The 22,757-nt window shown below is 46.0% G+C and overlaps 1 protein-coding gene across 1 annotated transcript in view; it reads right to left on the bottom strand.

Moving 5' to 3' along the window:
- LOC138473719 (dual specificity protein phosphatase 13B-like) overlaps positions 1 to 17,809 on the bottom strand; it is a 96,374-nt gene extending 78,565 nt beyond the window's left edge. Inside the window, exons 1-2 of the mRNA XM_069612195.1 lie at positions 17,691 to 17,809; positions 4,217 to 4,422 (exon numbers count right to left, since the gene is read on the bottom strand). Of these exons, the coding sequence (XP_069468296.1) occupies positions 4,217 to 4,416 (200 nt within the window). The 5' untranslated portion in view covers positions 4,417 to 4,422; positions 17,691 to 17,809. The remainder of the gene's footprint in view (positions 1 to 4,216; positions 4,423 to 17,690) is intronic.
- Positions 17,810 to 22,757: the final 4,948 nt, after the last annotated feature.

The raw sequence follows: 22,757 nt of genomic DNA on the forward strand, positions 1-22,757 counted from the left end.
GTAGCAAGCTGCAAGGCAGGAAGCCCAGAGGGGCAGGGCTGTGAGGCAGGGAGCCCAAAAGGCTAGGGCTGTAGGCAGCAGGGTGTAGCAGGCTGCAAGGCAGGAAGCCCAGAGGAGCAGGGCTGTCAGGCAGTGAGCCCAAAGGGCTAGGGCTGTAGGCAGCAGGGTGTAGCAGGCTGCAAGGCAGGAAGCCCAGAGGAGCAGAGCTGTGAGGCAGGGAGCCCAAAAGGCTAGGGCTGCAAGGCAGGGAGCCCAGAAAGAGCACTGGATCAAAAGCAGGAAAATGCAGCAGCAGGAACAGCATACAAATTCGAGTCAAAAGGCAAACAAGGGTCTGGGAGGACTCTTGATGCAAGAGACTGAGCTCCTGCAGGTAGCTGCTTAAATACAGCCCTGCCCTGTACTGAGGCAGGCTAATTGGCAGCACCTGGAGCAGCACACCTGAAGATAATCTGCCTCCTCCCTCTCTGGTCCTGAGATGGTGGAAGCAGCACTGGTTGCTAGGGCTTCTGGGGATTGTGGTTTCAATACAGACGAATGTGAATGGCCAGGAATTGATAGCTGAAGCAAGGTGCATTATGGTACATGTAGTTTGCTGAATTAAATAGAAAAGTACCAATGTAATACAAATGGAAATTAATGACCAAAATGTGAATAGGGGTTGTTTAAAGAGTATTATGAAGATAAACGAGTACCATATCGTCCATGGTGGTTGCCAATGTGTGCGCCAGTGGCACAGGCGTGACACATACACTCTAAACTCCCTTCCCTTTTTTATATTTGGTCTTTTGAACAAATAATATTGAAAGATTGTTTGGTCTAAATTCAGTGCCTTCACATTAAACGTGCATTTTGAATCCCACCACATGCTGCTTCAATTCCCCCTAAATTCGAGCAGGCCCTTCTGACTGGTCCCAGTTAAGGGCTGAATGGTCAGATCAGTATGATGTGTTTTGTTCATCTTCTTCAGATTGGAGGCCTCCAATACTCTGGGCTTCATCACAAGTTGGTCTGTAGCCCTTAAATGCGGCGGTAGCAGTATTACCGTCACATTTGAAGGCTGGCCCTATCACGAGTTGGGCACTGAATGGGCTGTTTTACCTCCAGCTTTTTTCTGGAGGTGGTGAAAATCCCATTTAGTGCCCTGTACTACTGCCGGCTGGATTAGCACGCTGTATTAGCGCCGAAGATTCCCTATTGGGTCCTTTGGAACCAATGGGGAATGGGGTTTTACAGTTAACGCCCAAACCATGATCCAGTGGTAATACCGCTGTGCTGGTGGGCGCTAACACTAGTATAGTTGGGCGGTATTACAGCGGGGATACCGTCCAACTCGTGTTATGGCCCCTGTATAGTGCAGAGCACTGTGTTGCGCCACTCCTTACTTTTGCTGGCATAGGTGCACCAGGGAAGAGGAGCAGGACTGGCAATCAGAGCATTCAATCTCTCCTGTGGCAAATGCAGAACCCTTGCACCAGGCTCTCCTCCTCAGTTGCAGCAGAGCCAATGGTGCTCTTGTCTCCCAAGTGGCGGGTAGACTCTGACCTAGGTGCCCCACAGCCTGCCTTTCTCAGGTGAGCCCTCATGTGCTCCGAAGCAAGCGGTAGTACACAGTTCGTGGGCACTCCCAAGGCTACTTGGCAACCGTGAGCCGCTCTGCTGCGCAGAGGATGCCAGGATCCAGAGGTGTGCCTCCCATCAGACTTCTCAGGCTTCCGACTCCTTTGCCGGAACTGTAAAGTGGCCTTTCACAGCTCAGTTCCCTCAACTCCTGCTCATTCCACAAGCTCAGCAGACTCCTCCCTTTTCCTGATTGCTCCAGAAAGAGTTTCTTCACTGTCCTCAACTACTACAATGTTGGTGGATCTCTGCTGCTGTGGGGGCTTGGGGAAAACAGGAGTTAGATGGAACTCAGAAATGTGGCCGCCATATTGCCTGTCCCTAATGGTGACCTCTCCATAACCTTCCTTTTAATTGATTTAATACAAGAGAAGGGCCATTTCATGGGTTCAAGCTTTGGGTGGCTCACGCAAGTGAAAGATATACATTTTAAAGTTTCACTGAGTTATGACAACAACCAAGGAAACATTAAAAAGTGTACCATACATTACGATCAGTATTTGCATATCTACTTAAGCAATATGCCCCGAGCGGTGGGGGCATTACCGACTCAGGTAATGCCCCGGGGCACATAGTTAACGAAGACCCCGGGGCATTACCAGATCCGGTAAGACTCCCGCCGTGAGGGGCATATAGCTATTAGTACCCTGGCCGCAAGATCTACGTGACCGGGGCACTAAAAGCATTTTTTTTTGTCCCGTAACACTGCAGCGTTTCGGGACAGAAAAAAAAAATGACCAAGAAAATGGCCACCGGAAAAGGGAAAACAGAGTCCGTTTTCCCTTTTCATGGCGGCCATCGGCCAGCGTGTCCGTTCCCGAAAGACGACAGAGAAGAAGGTAAGTGGGGTTGGGAGGGCGTAAGGTAGGGAGGGGGAAAAAAAAGAAAACGTACCTGGGTCCTCGGCGGGAGACGATGGAAGCCTCCAGCCGTGTGGAGCCTCGGAACGGGGATGGCTCGCTTCGAGCCTCCTCATTGGTTGAGGGGCTGCCACGCCCCCCGCCGGGGAATAAAGCATGGAATCCAGGGAATCCCGGCCGGGTAATGCCCCGGCGAGGGCCAATCAGAATGGTCCTTTCATTATGATTCGCCCTCGTTGGGTACTAATGGTACATAAAACATCTTCACACCCAGATAGGAAAATGTGTGAAAGCGGACCAGATTAATATTTTTATCTAGCTAGATAAGACCAAAAGAAGGTTCAAAGAAAATCTTCATCCAGTGCTTCTTAACCACTGTTAGTTCTTCTGGGAATACTTTTATTGGATCACTTGTAGCTTGCCTGTGCCATTACAGAAGGTAACAAATCATAGGTAAAAAGGTTTTGGCCCCTACTCCCTTTGTGAGTAGTTCACCTCCAAACTGCAGTGCTACATAAACTCTCTGTGACACAGAAACATGGGCAAGTGGGATATTTTCTACTAGTGGAGAATTCACGTATGTGGTGCAACTTGGGTCTGTATGCACAAGGAATTGGGTTCCCACATCTGGGCATTTCCTTTCCACTCAGGTAGACTGTCGCAGAAAAGCAAATAGTGATGATAGAAATGCTTGACCAGCACTTCTTGAAAATTGGTAATTTCCACAGGGAGAAATGTGTGTCCATATGTGTATCTTGTCTATTACATTAAAGTAGTGGAGGAGCAGTATGTAAATTAGTCTTCAATATGCCCCCAATGGAGTTATCTAACCAAAACATTACAAACGATGAACTGGAATTCTACCCAGCTGGTTCGGAAACACTGCTCAGATTTGTCCACTCATCATGTTTTGACTTTCTCAGTGAGTTACAGTAAGCTGGGGTGGTATGCCCAGACCTCAGTCCCAAGTTCGTCTTGCTTAGTGATTGAAGCTGCATCTCATCAATGAGCTCCATCAAACTTGACATATTTCTGGGATTGTTAATATTAACATTCAGAGAGGCATGTCTTAGCAATTCCAGCTGCATTGAGGCCTTGCTAAAGACTAATTTGTATGTGGATTTTCCACTTGTTTAACAGTGCAAATGGTCCCAAAACAATTAAACGGAATGTGCCACAGAAGAATTCCCAATACGAAAGAAGCTTTGGATCAAGCATTTCTATATATCCCATTTTGATTTTGTCAGTGAATCTCTCAAAAAGTGGTGGGGTGGAAGTGTGCTTTGTGCTTGCTGCCTCTGGGAACTCAAGCTACACCAAACCGGCGAGGCCAGATAAGGATAGATGTGTTCAGTGTTTCTTCTGTTTCTAATAAGAGGGAATCCGGGCTTGCTGGTCTGTATAAGCAGTTAATTTGTGGTGGGGTTAATATTGATGTTCATGGTTCATCAATTCTTGATAATGACGCGGATGAGCCAAAAAAGATGGGAATAGATTACTGCAAAAAACAAGAGTGACAGGGGATACCAGGTCTATCTCTGTTCTATGATCTAACCTGGAAAGAACCGTTATATAGATTACTACCAAGAGGAATTCTTAGTGTTAAGGAAGTGTTAGCTCAAGCATTTCCCTTCATAAAAAATTGGTATTCTCCATTTATCATGGACTGTGATCCCCTTTTCTCTGTTTTGGCATATCTATGCTACTTATAATTTCTGATTTCTTAGTGCACTTACTCATCACCCAAGAAGAGATTTGGCCAGACTTCATCTTCTTGATTAGGGCAGCATGTTCTAGCTCCAAGCATCTGCTGGAGCTGCCAGACAGTTGGAGTTTGATGTGGTACCTGGCGCAACACTTGATTCGGCCAGGCTTCTTGGCAGCACCCCTGGCATCTGCCCCAAAGCTTGCAGTCATCTTCACCAGTGCAGCTCATTGTGATCTGAGAAGAGACCAACTCAATAATTAGGTATGTGGTGAACCAAAATAATTTTGACAAGTAGTATATCACTTTAAAAGTGCATAATGTGCTAGTGATTGTGCCAGAAAGCTCCTTATTTGCTCTCCATTTTATGGCCAATTTATTGCGAGACAATGAGCACAACGATTCTTCAAGAGATGCCTGCTAGGCAAATGGAGAAACCAAGTTAGAAACTCCAAGCTCTAAAATGATCTCCTAAATATTGGAGCATACATCTTCTAATAAAACCATTTCTCAAGCATGTCACCTCTCTATTTCACATATTTGGTTATTTATTTACAAGGGTTCATTTTACAAATGACTAAGTCATTTGAGTTTCTAATTCACAAGTGCTTTCAATGTATTTTCGTTCATCCGTTATCTAATTATGTGTTCTATCTCCCCCTCCTATTTCTTCTTTTTTTACCGTTTTGGTTAGTATGTGCTGGTATCCTTTTTTGGATATTATAGTTGTTTTCAACAGATAATGAATAATATGTTCTGTTGGATCATTATTATAATTTTCTGTGTTTTACGATCACTTATGCCCGAGTTTTTGTGCCTGGTATGCTGTAATGATTTAACATGCTGTGCTATAATCATTAATGTAAAAAACCACTTTATATTACTCTGTATCATGGTATGCGAATCATAGCCTGGAAGAAGACCTGTGGTCGAAACACGTGTTGGCTGTTTCTTTGCGATTAAAATTGGAGGCCTTTGACAAACATTGGGATCATCGCAGAATGGTTGTGTATCCATTGAATTGTCATGTTTGGGACTCCTGGAGCATAGGGTCCATCTTGACACGACCACCTGCAGCAAAAACATACATTTTGGAATGTATTCAATAGAACTCTTTTGAAAAATGTTTTTGAAATTGACAAGCGCTTCGGGTTCCAGTCTTTTGACACAATATTTTTTTATTGGTGTTGAAGTTTCCATCGTCGTTCATTCTGTATAAGATTTATGTGTCATCTGCATAGCTGTAACAGGTGAGCCCAAAAGATTTTATGATTTTCAACAAAGGGATTGATAGCTGTTGAAAAGAAGCGTTGAGAGATGTGGTGCCTGATGAACTCCACAGGTAGTGAACCGTGGGTTTAAACTGGATGGGAGGGTTGGTGATTTAAGTTCTTTAGGCTAAGAAATATTCATTATAGAGTTGTGTTATGGTTTCTTTGAACCGTCTAATTGGTGTACTGTGGTTAATAGTGTCAAAGGCCACTGCGATGTTGAGGATTACTAGTGCCAAGGTGGCGTTGTCATCTGCTATGATTTTGAGGTTGCCCCAAATGTAAAATAACACTGATTCAGTACCTCTCATGCGTCTGAAAACAACTTGTGAGAGAGCTAGTAAGTTATTAGACTCTAGATGCTACAGGATTTTGCTGCATACGCAGCTGTCTAGAATTATGGCTGGGTAAGGTATGTTTGAAATAGGACAAAAGTTGAAGGGGTCTTCAGGGTCTCCAGCTGTGTTTTGTAGACGTGGTTTGACGTTGGCAGTTTTAAGTGCTCTTGGTACAATTTCTCTTTCGAAATAGCAGTTAATTAATTTGCTAAAGTACAAAGCTGATGTTTCATTGTTAAGGTTCTCCTTGTAGATGTTCAGGGGGCAGGCGTTAATCGGAGAGATGACTTTGTTGCCAAGTTTCACCAATTTTTTTAAATTCTGGTTCAGACATTGATTTAAAGATTTTCATCAGCAGTGTTATAGGCTGAAAGTCATTGACCAGGGTTTAAATGTTGTTTCCAATTCTGTTCCTTATTGCAGCATTGATGGTTTGCTCTACATTTCGAACTTTGCATCTGAAATGGTCAGTGATATTGTCACATAGTTTTGGGGTAAGTCGAAATACTTTGCTGCATGAAGCTGTGTTGCTTATATGATTTTGTAAAGTTATTTTTGTGGATGAGGTGCATTGTTGATTCGTTCAGAATAGTCAAATGTTTTGCTTTAAGTAGTTCTGCTTTGCAATGATAGATCGGTCTTTGGGCGGCAAGATAGTCTTGTGGGCTGTATAGTTTCCTCCATGTTTTTCCAAATATTCAATTTCTTTTTTTTCACTGTTCCTAGGGAGAGTGTGAACCATCTTGCCAAGTCTTTTTTTTCTGAGAGGGTGATCTGCTTTAGATGAAGTGAGGTTACAAATGCTTGGTTATACAGTTTTCTAGTGTTGCTAAAGTTATTTGCGGTAGTAAGAGTTCTGGTTTGTTGGGATTGGGTTTGGTTTCTTACATAAGATTTCCAACGTCCTCCATGTTTTCCAGCTTCTCCTGGCAGTGGTTGATTGTTCTTTGTGAGATGTGAGTTGGTGCATGGGAGTGTTGATAATAAAAATGTGATGATTGCTCATTGGTACCTGAATGAGGGTGGTTTAGTGGTTATTAAGCCTTCTTAGTGAGTATGGCCTGCAGTGTGTATCGTTCCTTTGACCTCTGGTCGGAAAAAGTTAAATTGTACTCTCCATATATGTACTACTCTGTTCCTTGATTGTGAAAGTTCAGCCACCAACGGCTGCCATGTTGAATTGTGCCTTGCTGACTATAAATGTTGTTGTGTGCACGTCCAAACTGAAATGTACACACGTTATGCTGTGTGAATGAGCCCTGCTTCATAGTCTGCCAGCTTCTTACGTGTTCCCTGTTAGGCACGGGCAAGCATGTTTTAAATTGCTGCCTCACTATTCAAGATGGCTTCAGCATGTAGAATTAGCAACATTGGCAGGCCAGGCATTGCCTGACCCGTGTAAGACCTGGAGTCATAGTCGAAAATGCTGACTCGCTAGAAATGTATCTGAATATGTTTGCTGCATGCTGCAAAAGTTACTCGCCAAGGTGTGAGAACCTCACTGATGCTTTTAGACCATATTATGAGACATATGTAATACAGGTTGAAACCACCTGGAAAATGTTATACTGTTCACATTGAAAGTTGCATGGCCCACCCCTTGCATGCAAGACCTGTCTGAGTTAACAGCATATAAACCATGTAAACCCAGGAAGGGGGTTGCTGGACTGTATACAGTTCATATGTTGGTTGAGTGTTCTTTGGATGGTTTGTATGTTGCTTTGCCGACTGCAATTAAAGATGCTTTCCAACCTACTCTGAGACTGGATTATTGCTGGGTGGTGATTTTCCAGGAAAGATCATTAGTTTCAAGTGAAAGCTGGCCATGCTGGAACTCAGGTTTTTGGGTGGTAACTCTTTTTACTGCTCGGACGAAATGTTGAAGTCTTCAAGGACCATTGAATGTTTGCGTTGTATTGCTAGGCTAGCAATTACATCTGAAGCGGTTTCTGCAAAAGTTGGGTTGGTGGTCTGTAAATAACTAGGAAGGAGTGGTTGGCTTGGTGGATAAGTGTGAGATGGAAAACAAGCCCTTCACAGTCGGAGAAATCCATGTCTTGTGTAGTTCATATTTTGGTTCTACCTTGGAATACCGAAGCTGACCACAATGCGGCATGATATAGCAAAGTGGAAAGCTTTGCATCACGAAAATTCTGACTACATTCACCTGTCAATTTTCCCCTGCTTTCCATTTAATGGAAGTGGAAGACACCCTTGCCACCCCACAATCCCATAATCCCAAACAAGGGGAGCGGGGGACACCCCTGCTCCCCTTGTTCAGCATTATGGTATTTGGGATTTTCATCCACGCTGCATTTCTTTGCCGGTATTTGAGGTGTTTCTTGTGTGCCTCGGCAATATCTTCTCCTCTTTTGCCAGTCCAGTTCACGTGGACGAGTATGAAGTTGGTGAAGCTGGATTTGTGTGCTATTACAACCAGGTTTCTGTTGTAAAGAGTATGTCAGCTCCTTTTTCACTAAGAATTTGGTGAATCACAGTACAGTGTTACAGAAGGAGTGGGCATTGATCAGACTGTAGTGTACCATGTCGCCTGGCTCTGGATCACATGCTAGTGTCACTGGATGCCCTGTTTTGTTACATGTTCTGTGTGTTTCACCATAAGTAACCAAGGGTAATCCAGATGTGGACCCCTTGCTCAATGTGCTTAGAGAGGCACAGCTTCACCTCACTACGGAGGACCAACAAGGCCAAAACATGTGTCTGGGGTTGCTGTTGGTACTCTTGTTCAGAGGAGACTTGCCTAGCATTTCGGTGCTGGACTGCTCAGGTGGGTGGGACCAGACTGATATGCAAATGGATAGTTCTCCTTTGCAAAAGGTACAGGGAGCTAAAACATGGTTGTAGACCCTCCTTAGTGGGAACCTACCCACAGAACAGGTTATTTGACCGTGTTCATTCTAGGTTGAGGGGCTCCCACACATTTGTAGGGATAGTAATAAAAAGTAGTAGTAATAAAGTAACTGCAAGTCCGAGAATGCATGTTGCTATTGACTGAACAGCCAGACTAGATGGTTCTGTCAGAAATGTCATGGAGCTACTTAGCAAAACTTAAAGCTTTGTTGGAATGCAGCATCTTCTCTAGTTATCGCAGATCTCTCAACTTATTCGGCCTCCGTGGCAGGTGAAATGCAATGTTTGGTCTTGGAGGGTGTAAAGTTCGTTAAAGTATATGCAGGAGAATGGACTTGCTATGAGTGTCAAGTGAATCCAGATTGGGTGGTACCTGCAAAATCCAGGTAAATTGACAGCTATGACATCTATGTGGCTGTTCCAATGTCAAGTGTTAGATATTGCAGCCATCTTCACCTCTAGGCCTGCTCCATTTTGTACATCAGCTACATTTAGATCAGCATTTACATTGGGAAAATTAAACTTCACTATTGTGTAAAGCAGCAAGTTGGCATGAACTAAAATTTTTAAAAAAGACAGGCACAAAATGTCATATCTCCCACCGGACAATAGAGTAGCTTTGGCTCTACATGCTTTTTAGAAATTAGTGTAAATGAAGCAATGAAGCTAGATGATTAAATGTGACCCATTAGTTTGTTTACATTACTGTTCTTCAAACCATCCTTGCTCAGAAGTTCCTTTTCGTGTAGACTATTATTATGCGGCTGAACAATTCAAGTTATACCACTTTGCCACAATGCTAGTGGGCAATCGCATCATAATTAAAAATCAGAGTTTATAACCCAGTAGACTGGGAGTGGGATCTCTCCTTCTATGTTTCCACATGAGCAAGAGGATTGGATCTAGTAGATGGCAATGTATGGTACGTAAGCCTTTTGTGGGAGTATAGAGGCAGAATATGTCCACATTATAAACAGGCCCACAGTTTTTATTTTCTCTGCTGTCACTAATAGTGCTATGATTACTCACCATGCTAATTGCTTTACTGACATCTGAAGGATTAAACATCATCTCCTTCCTGCCAGAGCGCACACACACACTGACCTCTGCAGTGGGCCCTCAACTCACTGAGCTATACTGTCATCACAATCTTGCACATACGCCACACGAATCAATTGCTATATAATATGCAGACATATAGGTTTTTCGACCAATTTTGTCAACTTCTCAAATAGTTACTCATGGTAAACCAGTGCTGGACCCTGTTGTCAATACCCGCACAGTTGTTCCTTTCTTTGTATTGCAATGTGGAGACTGAGATATATATTGAAACATCTAATCCAGCGTACTTTGCTGGATTTCCGTATAACTATTTTTCAGACACATTCTCTGTCCTCTGTTGTGCCCTTTTGCATTGTCACAGGAATCACAAGTTGTATTGTCCGGTTGATTTGCCAGGTGGTTTGCTGCTTTGGAAGTCAGCTTTATTGAGCCCACACCACTGGTGTAGCATTCAGCAGAAAGCACTGAGCAGTGATGTAAAACTAGAAATAGGATGGGAAGAGATAGGGGAATTACGAGTATGGCATTATTTCCCATAGCCATACTGCCATTCTCATGTACTGCTACTGCTACTAGTATTGGTGGTAAATTCGCCTGACAATGAGTGGAGGTAGCGTGGTGTTAGTCTGCATTTGTGGAGTCCTTCAAGACTCCTTTGGGAGCAAGGAGGATTTACCACAGTTGGCAATTCAAAATGTCGATTTCTTCCAGCTTTATTAAGTAAATAGGAGGTAATACCACAGCCAAGTGCTGGAAGTATTTCCTGTGCGTTACCCGCAAACATGTAGCAAGCCGGTGTGGTAAACGTGACAGTTATTCCATGGCAGGCACTTTTTTTTTACCACACCACGGCACCACCATCTTTGCAATGACCCCCAAAGACTACTGCCTAATTTAAAACTAGGAAACCGGAAACCTATCTTAAAATCCCGGCTTCTCCCCTTGGCCCAAGTACGCGATCCTGCCCAAATCATGACTTAGCTTCCTTAGCTGACATCGTTGTTATTTGCTTCTTCTGGTTATGCACTACACGGAGACTCATTCATATATGGCTTAACAGACTGCAGTGTTACAAAACAACGTATGGTATAACGTTGATAGTTTCCACAGAATTGTCTCTTTGTCGCTAATAGACACATCAATTTTAAACCATGGCTGCTGTGGTGTCGTCACCAAGGCATCGAAGAGAGGAACAGTCCTCTCTCTCTGTTATTGATTGTTGAGTGGGCTGCGCCCCACGTGACAGGAAGGGGAGGGGTTACCGCGTGGAGCGGCAGTTGGTGTTGAGATTAAATAAAGAGAAGACGTGTTGCACCCCAGCTCCCGTGTCAGTCTCTGATTAAAGAGAGAGAGCGGTAAAGAGTGTGAGGAGGTCCACTTACAGGACACTACATCTGGCGACGAGGCGGACACGCGCCCCGCCGTGCCCGCCACCTCAAGTCACGGCGCTCGTGACGCCCGTGAGGCTTCCGTCCTCCGATGCCCCGAGGATAGCGGGTCGGAGCGTGAGGGCTCCCCGCCACCGGAAGAGGCCACGCAGCACTCACCCCACGGGCAGAGTAGGAGCGGCGGCTCCCCGCGCTACTACCTTCCGGGCGGGAGTAACAGAAGACATCGCCCCCGCCAACGGCATCGACGCCCTAGACGCGACCTCAAACGCCGCGGGTGGAGCGGCGACTCCCCGCACCACACCACTGGGCGGTCGAGGTGCACTGACCTCCTGCCAACGGCAACGGCTGGAGCAAATAACTCCAACAGAACTCAGGGAAATGGCCAAAAAGACACGTTGTGCCCGCTCAGCGCTTGCCTTATAAGGGTAAGCACACGAACCCCTACGCGAGCAGCGAGTCAGGAGACGCACATCGTAGGCCTCAGAGACCCCACGCAGCCATCCACACCCGTTTGGCGCAGGGAGAGCGAACTCCCCCAACACAGCGCCCCCTAGTGGCGGCTAGAAGCCACCGCACTCGTGTACAACAAGCAAGCTCAGGTCCGGCTCATGAGTGGCTCAGGAGAGGAGTCACCCACCGCTACAGCGACTCCAGCCCGAAGGGTGTCACTCACTGTCCCAGTGACACCAGCACAAGAAGAGGGTTCCTACCCCACAGCGTCCCCGCACAGGAAGATGACGGACAGCCTCCTAGCCCAATTACCAGCTAACTTTGACCTCTCAGAGACAAGCACCCTGGGGTCAAGGTGGAGAAGATGGCTGAGAGACTTTGAAGTATGCCTAAAGGCAGCTGGACCACTGGAGGATGAACAAAAACTGAACCTCCTAAACCATGCGGTAGGTTCCAACGTGCGTGATATCCTCGAGGAAATGCCGGAAGGCAACATCGATACTTACACCAAGCTAAAAACATCGCTCAGAGAATACTTCACACCTCACACAAACGTGGACTACGAGCGACATGTATTCCACACTACCAAGCAAAATAAGGGAGAATCCATAGACGCGTTCGTCATGAGGCTAAGATCAAAAATGAAGCACTGTGATTTCAATAATTACTCGAATGAAGAGGCCCTTAGATCACAAATCATTGTGGGATGTGAAAGCGCGGACTTCCGGAGGCGACTACTACAACAGCCGAGAAGTCTAGAAGAAATCTTGCGCCTAGCGAGATCCGACGCTGCCCTCGCAGCACAAGTGGAAGGCCTGGACGATATAAAGATCACGCACGGCAAGCAAGAAAGCATCAACAAGCTGGAGGGTACAACGAGAACCAACACGGATCCCTTCTGCTACAGATGTGGCCATGAATACCCACACGAAGGAACGTGTCCGGCCATGGGACAGACCTGCTCCGCATGTGGGGGTGACAACCACTACAAGTCCGTATGCCTGATATTTCGCAGCAAAATGAAAGGAGCCGGTAGGAGTGGGAAATCCTCGACGGAACTAGAGCAGAATCAACTCTCCCACCACAGCAGGGCGGCACATCACTTCCCGGAACAGGGACGGCGCCGTCACCACGGTGAGCAACCGGAAAGAAGACAAGAGAGGAGAGAATGGAGGGAGAACAAAACCACCCAGCCAAAAGCAAGAAGGCGACCCAGAAGGTACGTGAGGTGCCTCATAGAACAATCACAGTCAGACAGCGTGTCAAGTGCATCCTCAGAGGAGAGGTCCCGCAGACCGGAAATGCAACAAGAAGCACCACGGAAGAAGGGATATTTATACGCCCTTGGAAACAACATGGCCAAGGAACACAGCCCGATACTAAGAATACAAATAAACCAAACAGCTGCAGAATTCCTGATAGATACTGGAGCAACTGTGAATGTAATAAGTGAGGAAGTATACCAAAGCATACCGAACGCCCCTCGCCTACAGCCAGCACGAGCCCTCATCTATCCCTATGGATCAAAAACACCCCTAGCGTGCAAAGGGTTTTTCATGGCATCATGCCAGTACAAGGAACACAAGAAAAGCATCCCCATGCACGTACTAGAAGCCGCCACTGAGAGCGGATGCATCTTGAGCTATCGGTCAGCCGCTGAGATGGGACTCATTCACATATTGTATCGTCTCATGGTGCACAAGTACCTAGACCCAACGGCAAGCATCGATCAAATATTCCCGGCCCTGTTCAAAGGTTTAGGAAAGCTGAAGGGAAAACAGATTGAACTTCACATCGACCCCCGCATCACTCCAGTAGCCCAACACTACAGGGGGATCCCCATCAACATTCAACAGCAAGTTGAAAGCGAACTATCTAAGCTACTAGAGGCCGACATCATTGAGCCCGCGGAAGGCCCCACACCATGGGTCTCTCCTATAGTGCCGGTACCCAAAAGAGAATCTCCGGACATTAGGATATGTGTAGATATGAGAAGACCAAATGAAGCCATCCTAAGAGAGAGACATCAAGCCCCCCGAATAACGGACATGGTGCACCTCTTAAATGGGGCGACAACATTCTCGAAGCTAGACCTAAACAAAGGCTATCATCAGCTGGAGCTCAGCAAGAAATCACGATACATAACAACGTTTGCCACCCATCTAGGTCTGTTCCGCTACAAGCGACTCAGTTTTGGAGTATCCTCAGCGGCCGAAATCTTTCAAGCCGTGATCCACAATGTAATCAAGCATGTGCCCAATTGCTTAAATTACAGCGATGACATTCTAGTGTTCGGCCAGACCAAGGAACAACATGATGACACTCTGATGAGAGTCTGCATGGCCTTGGAGGAAGCCCAGCTAACACTCAACAAAGAAAAGTGTGAATTCCGCAAGAAGACGCTCAGGTTTTTCGGACACATATTTTCAGAGAAGGGCATGACGCCTGACCCCGAAAAGGTTAGTGCACTCCGAGAAGCTACACCACCCGCCACAACGTCTGACCTCAGATCGTTCCTGGGGCTCGCAAGCTACTGCACAAGGTACATACGTGATTTTGCGTCCATCAGTGAACCCCTGAGAGCCTTAACCAAACAAAACACCGAATTCGTATGGTCACCCAAATGCCAAGAAGCATTCCAGATCATCAAAGACCGCATCTCAGACGCCCGAAACCTGGCGTACTTTGACCCCAAGAAGACAACAGAACTTGTCGTAGACGCCAGTCCCGTTGGGTTAGGCGCCATTCTCACACAACTAGACGACAAAGAGGGAGGCGAGAAACACATAGTGTCGTACGCCAGTCGAAGCCTATCAAAAACCGAACAAGCCTACTCTCAAGCAGAAAAGGAAGGACTGGCGGTCGTATGGGCCTGTGAGCATTTTCACCTCTTCCTATATGGGAAACCTTTTACAGTTGTGACGGATCACCAGGCACTCACTTTCATCTACGGCAACCCACAAGCCAAAATGCCACCAAGGATAGCCAGATGGGCCCTTAGGCTACAAGACTATCGATTCACCATCATACACCGGCCAGGGAAGGAACATAATCCAGCAGATTTCCTCTCCCGGCACCCCAAGGAAAAGAGCGGACCAGAACAATCCATTGCTGATCAATACATCAGATATGTTATTCACAGCAGCACACCGCAAGGGCTCGACATGGAACAGATAACAAGGGAATCCAACACAGATCAAGGAATACAGACCATCTTGAGGTGTCTAGAAACAGGACGGTGGAAACATGCAAAGCAGATATGTGAAACAATGAACGAGGACATCAGACGAGACATCACGTGCCTTTTGGCTGTAAAAGAAGAACTTGCGAAGTCTGAGGAAGGACTACTACTAAAAGGGACGAAATTAGTAATACCGCGAAGCCTACGCCAGAAGGTGCTAGAGCTAGCTCATGAAGGACACCGGGGAATTGTATCCACCAAAAGGATGCTGAGGCAAAAGCTATGGTTTCCCCAACTGGACACCTCTGTGGAGGAATTATTACAAAACTGTCCCACCTGTGCCATTGTAAAGCCGCACACCACAGTCCCGGAACCACTAAGAATGACTGGACTACCCGAAGGAACATGGGAAGAGATAGCCATCGACCACTTTGGGCCCATGGAAGGGGGCGAATACATTTTGGTAGCGGTAGATGAATACTCTAGATATCCAGACCTACAGGTCATCCCATCCACCGCTGCACATCATACCATCCCAGCACTGGATCGGATGTTCGTGATCTATGGCATACCGAAGGTTGTGAAGTCTGACAACGGACCACCCTTCACGGGACAAGACTTTCAGAGATTCGCAGAATACATGGGTTTCCATCATCGTAAGATAACGCCGCTGTGGCCCCAAGCAAATGGCACTGTAGAAAGATTCATGAGTAACATCAAGCGCACGACTCAGATCGCCCGCCTCACGGGAGAACCTGTCGAAAAACTGCTGTACCAACTCATGCGAGATTATAGGAACACTCCACACAGCACCACGGGGAAGTCACCATCAGAAGTAATGCTCGGACGAATGATCAGAACGTGAATACCGCACGCGCCCGACGTTGAAGGACAGTACGAAGAGGACACGGAGATGCGAACAAGAGACTCCCTCATGAAGGAACACATGAAAGAGGCAGCCGACCGCAAGCGCAGGGCCAGAGAGAGTGACCTGGCGCCTGGGGATCTGGTCGTGGTCCGACAACGGCCACAGCACAAAAACGCAACTCCGTTCAATGAAGAACCCCTCATCATCACTAGGAAGAAGGGATCGCTCATCACCGCAGAAGGAGATCACCGGTCCATAACGCGAAACTCTTCTCACTTTAGAAAGATGCCGGGTTTTCAGCGCTCAAGAAATTCAAGTGTGTGTGACACTTTCTCCCAATGGGACGCCCCCTATGAGGGAGACAGGGAAGACTCAGGAGACGATATAACGTCAGGAGAATGGGTGGCACCATCCACAAGTGTGGACCTCCGACCACACAGAACCAGAAGGCGGCCTACTCGTCTCATCGAAGAAATGGGTTGGGAACGCAACTGACTGTTTAGTGACGGGAGGGTGTGGTGTCGTCACCAAGGCATCGAAGAGAGGAACAGTCCTCTCTCTCTGTTATTGATTGTTGAGTGGGCTGCGCCCCACGTGACAGGAAGGGGAGGGGTTACCGCGTGGAGCGGCAGTTGGTGTTGAGATTAAATAAAGAGAAGACGTGTTGCACCCCAGCTCCCGTGTCAGTCTCTGATTAAAGAGAGAGAGCGGTAAAGAGTGTGAGGAGGTCCACTTACAGGACACTACAGCTGCCTCCTGAATTAAGTCAAATGAATGAGACAACAATGCTAGTAATGTGGGCATGGGATGTTTGGGGTGGTGGTTTGAGAGCAGGAGCGTGACAAAGCCGTAGCTTCGGGAGGGGCTAAAGCATCACGTGGTATGGGAGGGGCTCCCTTCAGAGACTTAGTGTGGGCGGGGTACATTTACTTGAATGGTGCCCCATTCCCGTTTTCCCACAGCATTACAGAGAAGTGTGTTTTCAGCACTTTAAAAAAACATGGGGGTCCTTTTACTTAAAAATATAAATTACATGGTGGGTGCCCTGTCACGTTTACTTACGTGCAAAGAGGTCCCATGCATGCAGTTTTATTCTTTTGCACTACGAAGTACAAACCAGATGTGTAAATGTGCGCCTAATCGTTGTACGCCATAGTTGGTACACTTTGCAGTGGAGCGTAAATGCCATTTGCCCTTTATGCACGTCAGGTCGTTTTTTGCAATGGATTCCTTTGGAATCTGCCTGCTTTCAGCTAGTGTAAAAAGTAGTCAGATTCCATAAGAAACCAACGCATGTGCATTAGCATGAAAATGTCACGCTGGCGTAAATGCTTGTACATTTTGCAGAAAAAGGTCATTTCGTTCCGTGCCCCCTCTCCACCATACAAATAAATAAAAATATGGCACAGCAAAAAAATCATGTGTAAAACTTTTACACATACATTTTTACATAATTTTTATGCTTCGTCATAATAAACATGGACCCCACTCTAAAAGAAATGGTGTCACTTCCAGAGAGCTGTAAAACATGATGTCAAGAGCATCCGATACCCACATCAACCCAATCCCCTTTTTCTCATGTCCCACCATGGGCATCAACACGTCTGGCTAAGGGGGCCTTTCTGTTTCTGAAGCCCAATTAGCCCAATGTTCTTGCGCCCATAGTTGAGAGTGATACTTCCTTGAAAGGCATTCGGTCACAGATTCAATTAAATGTACATGATAAAGTCCCGGTGACCAACACGCTCTCTTCCCTGTTAGTTGAATACTTCACATAGCTTGTTGGGAAGAATACAGAAACTTCACATCCTCTCCCCACTCACCCCAATATTATTGACTAAGATACGCCCCACGTTCTTTGAACTTGCAATGGCACTCGACCATCGTTCACATCATCTGTAGAAATAAGAGGCGCTCTCTCTAGCAAGCATGGCTAGGACGCGTCTGAGGGGGTGATGAAACCTCTATAATTTAACATCACCTCGGAAATTGCTTTAGTTGAAGGCCCTCATTTATCAAGCGTCTGACTCGAATCACTTTGATTCGCTTGAAATGCAAATTAAAAATACTCACACGGAGAGTTCACGCACTTTAAACCTGAGCAGCTGGCCCTGCTAGATTCAGTTACTGACGCACATCCAAATCCATGCTTTGAAAGTCGATTCCACCCCTCGTCTTCCTCCATAAACCGAGAGCCCCGGCCCAGGCTGCAGGTGAGGTCACCCGTCCTCTGTGACGTTATGGCCTGCACTGCCGGTGTTGTGTGATATCCTGCATCCCCATGGCAGGATGAGGGGGGCAGTGTTCGGCAATCTTCGGGGCCACGCCCACTTGGATACCCTGCCCACCCACAGATGGCTACAGTCATACAAACAGCATAAAAATGCAAATATGAAAATACAGTTTGCTAGCCCTCTCTCCAATAGCTCGGTTTCTGGGATTGGCCAGTGATGCTCTTTGTAGCTCCGCCCCTGCCCATTCCTGTCATCTGTGGGAGATGCAGAATACTTATGCATGATGGTGAATTTCCAGCTGAAAGACCACCATTCACCTTGCAAATCTGTGACAGTTAAAGCAAGCAACACACTAAAGCACCCTTTGAAAATCTGTTCATACCCATAACGTCTTATAGCTTGATATGCTAAAAAGTAAAGTTTGCTTTGATGTTCTTAGTTGAATGTTCTTAAAACCATACATAACAACACGCTGGAAGTTTGTGACAAATCTCCAAACCTAAGTGAGTATTTTACACCTCTTTTATTGTGTGTCTTAAAGCTGACAATACAGTGGGTACGTAGATATTTTGCTTTTGCATCTTGTAGTTTTCCATTCAGGATGTGGAAAATAAAGGTACACTGATATTATTTTGGCCCAACATGCTGCTGCTATAAGTATTTACAAGCTCTTTTGTCTTCACCCCAACTGCAGAATCGCAGTGCAGGCCTATTTGCTGCGTCTCAACTGTTAAATGTATTATGCACTTACTCTGCCTGTGCAGACTATTATTGTCTCAGAATTTCAAGGACTCTGAACGACCATTGTTTTCCCCATGTTCCCACCCTCCTTGGGCACTTTGAAACACTGCCTGTGTATAGGCACTTTATAAATAAACATTACCATGTACCATGTTGTCATGATGCTTTACTATGCAATTTTTTGGATTTTGCAAGTAAACTCTATAGGACAGAATTATTGTAGGTATTGACACCCAAAACTTAAATATTTGTTCCAAGTAAAGTGTTGAGGAAGGTGGCTGTGCCCAAATTGCAGAGTGGGTTGAAATCCCTGCTTCTCTGTTTAGCATAAGTGTGTTATCCTGGGCAAATAATGTACTCTCACGCTGACTTCAACTGCAAAAATTGGAGTGCTTATAAGTGATTACGTTTACACCCTTACAATAGGACAGTTTTAAAAAGTGTAGGGACAAATGAATGTACCCTGGCGTGGCTAGTGGCTCCAATACGCTCACATAGAATTGCATTATTGCTGCACTAGCCCTCCGCCAGTCTCATATAACTTGATTTGACAGGCAGACATAGGGGGTCATTACGAGTTTGGGGGTAGCCATGGCGCTTTTAGCACCATAGCTGACTCCAAACCCGGGTCCGGGTCCGGTCTCACTGAATGGGAACTTACCAGGTCATTCCAACCTTGGAGGACCTGGGAAGTCCACATTCAGTAAACCATTCCCCATTCCCATTGAGTCCTTAGAGGGCTCAATGGGAATGGGGAAGTAGCAAATAAAGGGCCCGCTAATAGCGGGCCCGTTATTTGCTCGAGGTCCCTTAACGGGTCCCGCTAAGAACGGCTGGTCAGACCAGCCGTTCCTGTAGGAACCCGCTAAGGGACCTCGGAATATGGCGTTATTGGCTTAACGGCACCGCCATCCTTAACGGTGCCTTTAAGCCCCTACCGCCATACTCGGAATGACCCCCATAGTCTCCCCCTCCAGTCAGTGCACTAGAGATTCTAGCATACCGGACTAAATCTGGCAGAACCAACATCACATTTTCTCCCCTGTTGCACCCAGCCACTGAAGTTGCTTGGGCCGTCCATAGTACTCCCCTACACTTTGCTATGTCCTGTTATGCTATGATATTGAGTCTTTCATTGCACACCATCTACCATTTTCAAACTTTCTAGGACCTTCAGAAGTGGGTGTTTTCAGACTTAAAGGAGAGAGTTAACTGATTGTAACGTTGAAGCTGTACTAGAATAGTCTCATTACAATGAGTAAGGAAGTTAGATGCCCCTACACAAGTATGTTTGTCACTCCTCCACCGTCTCTGAAGTTAGCGCCTCTCCCAACATTTGAAGGATTAGCCCCTGCCTACATTTTAGCCTAGGTGCACCCCTGGATGTGCGCACTTTCATTTTGTTAGGCAGAGAGGTGAGGGAAGCCTTTCTCCGAAACTGGCGTTGTTCAAGTTTTACTGTGTTTGTTCAGAAAAATGTACTTGAACACAGTAAAACCTTCTTAAAGCTGTCACTTTCAAGAAAGACTTCCATCGCCTCTCTGCATATTGGGCCTCATTACAACTCAGGCGGTAAGGGGTTTACAGCGCCGTAAACAGCGCCGACCCTTACCGCCTGAGTACGAGGTCCCTTAGCGCCATGGCGGATTTAACACCTGCTTTTAGCAGGTGTTAAAATCCATGGCGCTAAGGGACCATGGAGTTAATTACGCCACCGTAATTTACGGTGGCGTAATTAACGCCTTCCCCACTCCCATTATGCCCTATGGGGCAAAAATGGGAATGGGGAAGGGTAAATGGGGATTGGGGACTTACCGCCCCGCCAAACTCGGAATGGGGCGGTAAGTCCGCCAACCACCATGGCGTAAACATAGTTTACGCCATGGTGGTAAAGTCACGGCCCAGGCGGTAACTTACCGCCTGGGTCGTAATGAGGCCCATTGTGTTTTAAAATATACTATTTGATAGTTGGTCCCCACACCAGACCCTGGGGGGTGGGAGTGGAGTAGAACAGTAGGGGCGGAGCCTCCAAGTTTACCCCGCCTATTTTTTAAAGTGGCCCCTTCCATCACCACGTAGCCCCCCCCCGAAATGTAGATTTCTTTGCGCCCCTGTACAACACCGCCATTTCGAAGGACTTAAATATGGGGACTGCATAGCTTACTTGTGGTCTTCACCCCCACGGGAATCGTGTTTCCATCATTATAAAATGCATTCAACGCGTGTAACAGAGCACACACACATATCTTGTGCTCTTTACTAGCCACATGCAGCAAGTTTAAGCACAGTGCTACATATATCATATCTTGTCAGTCCTGTCTGCCTTTTTAACAGGATTTTATTTACAGGCTTCACGCCGAAGGGTTAAACCTGGCCCTCAGCTAACTTCTTTCCCAAAAAGTGGTTGGGATCCAAAGAAAACTCCCTTTAATGCACAGCCCTAGATGATAGCGTGAAAATGGAAGTAGCTTGCAAGCAGCCAGACCGAAGTTCACATGGTGTTGGGTATTTTTGTGGAGATTTGGGGCCTGACGGTATTTTCTTACCGCCGAAAAATAATTTAGCAACAATCACTCCTTGTATTCAGATTGGGCCATGTACAACAATAATACAGTGGACATGCATTATTTCAGCACACAGACATGCGTGGTTGGTATGCGTGGTTGGTATGCGTGGTTGGTGGTATTTTGGTGAGCATAATTCCCTTGTTTTATTTGTGGCCCCAATATCTAGAACCCCTTATTTTTGTTTAGATTTTTCGTGTAATCACTAGAGAGACCTCAGTCTTGCATTTCAGGAACACCACATTTTCATTTTTAGTGTGCCACCATGGGCAATTTCTCTCTGTCTTATCTACGGCAGCGTGCTATCATGTGGTATTTTCACTATCTTATATACGGTAGTGAACTATGTCCCGGGCCTCCCTTTTTGCCGACTCATAGACCTCCGGCAGACTACAACACACACAGTTAGTTATAATTGCTCATACTGAATTACATTGTGCACACGGCTGCAGCCAAATCTTATGTTTAGCTACCTTGAAAATGACAATTGCACTGTCTAAACATCTCCCCACATCATCAGCACTGTATTGGTTAATATAAAACACACCACCCGTCTTCTTTCAGATATTTTTGTGTATTATAAAAGTTGCATTTAAACACGATCTCACTCTTTACAGAAATAAATGAAATAGCACAGTAACAGCATTATCTGTGATACACTGAAAAGAGAGTGGCGGAGACAAGAACTCAATTTGCAACATTAAACACGTGAGTAAAGCACAGGAATCTCCTTTCCTACACTGACTGAATATTCTCGTACACACTCAGCCCCCACACCTCAGCGAGATAATTACCAGGCTTATTCAGCATGTAACTTCTTTGGCTGTTTGCCTTCTGGAGGGGTTCACCCAGCAAGGAAAAGCATCTGCCGTCACTCGAACTGGGACTTGTTGACTGGAAAAGCCAGTCTCTGCAACCAAGTTGAATCTGTTTTAGGAATCAGGCCTCCCCAGCTGTCAACCCCGTCCTTCTTCGAGCTGTGTCAAGATGTCTCTCCCTTTCTTCCCCCAGATTCTGCAGCAAAGCACTAGTCACAGCCTCCAACATGATGCTTGATGTGACGTGCTCCAATCAGAATCAATCATGTTCTATCCTCCTACTTTTAACAATGGTTCTTCTTGTACAGTTGCAACTGTAACAAGCTGATTTCCTGCTTATTCGAAGTCTTTGCTTCCTGCAGTTACTGTGGACAGAGCACAGGAAGGCAAAGAAAAAAAAAAACTTGAATGTGTGTTTAAAACTGATTTTCAGAGTCTGCCTCTTTTTGCAGTGAAGACACATTCTTTTATTAGTGAGTTATAATTATTAATCTTGTTAGTGATATTAGTTTGTTAATTACCAAATGTGTCTCTTGCAACATAGGCATTACAGGTGAGAAATGCTGTGCATTTTGAAGGTACAGATGTGTGCTTTTAACAGTGAAAAATGTATTTGCATTTTATATCTAAAAATCGTTTTTGACTGAATAACCTGCCCTTACTTATATGTCCATGTTACACTGGCAACACATAGCTTGAAACAACTGCATCATAGCAGTGCACCAAACCCATGCAGTGGTGCTGCATAAAAAATCATGCTACACATTGATCCTGTGCAGTAGT

The sequence above is a fragment of the Ambystoma mexicanum genome, chromosome 8, assembly GCF_040938575.1.
Source record: "Ambystoma mexicanum isolate Mex_15411 chromosome 8, UKY_AmexF1_1, whole genome shotgun sequence".
NCBI classification, from domain to species: domain Eukaryota; kingdom Metazoa; phylum Chordata; class Amphibia; order Caudata; family Ambystomatidae; genus Ambystoma; species Ambystoma mexicanum.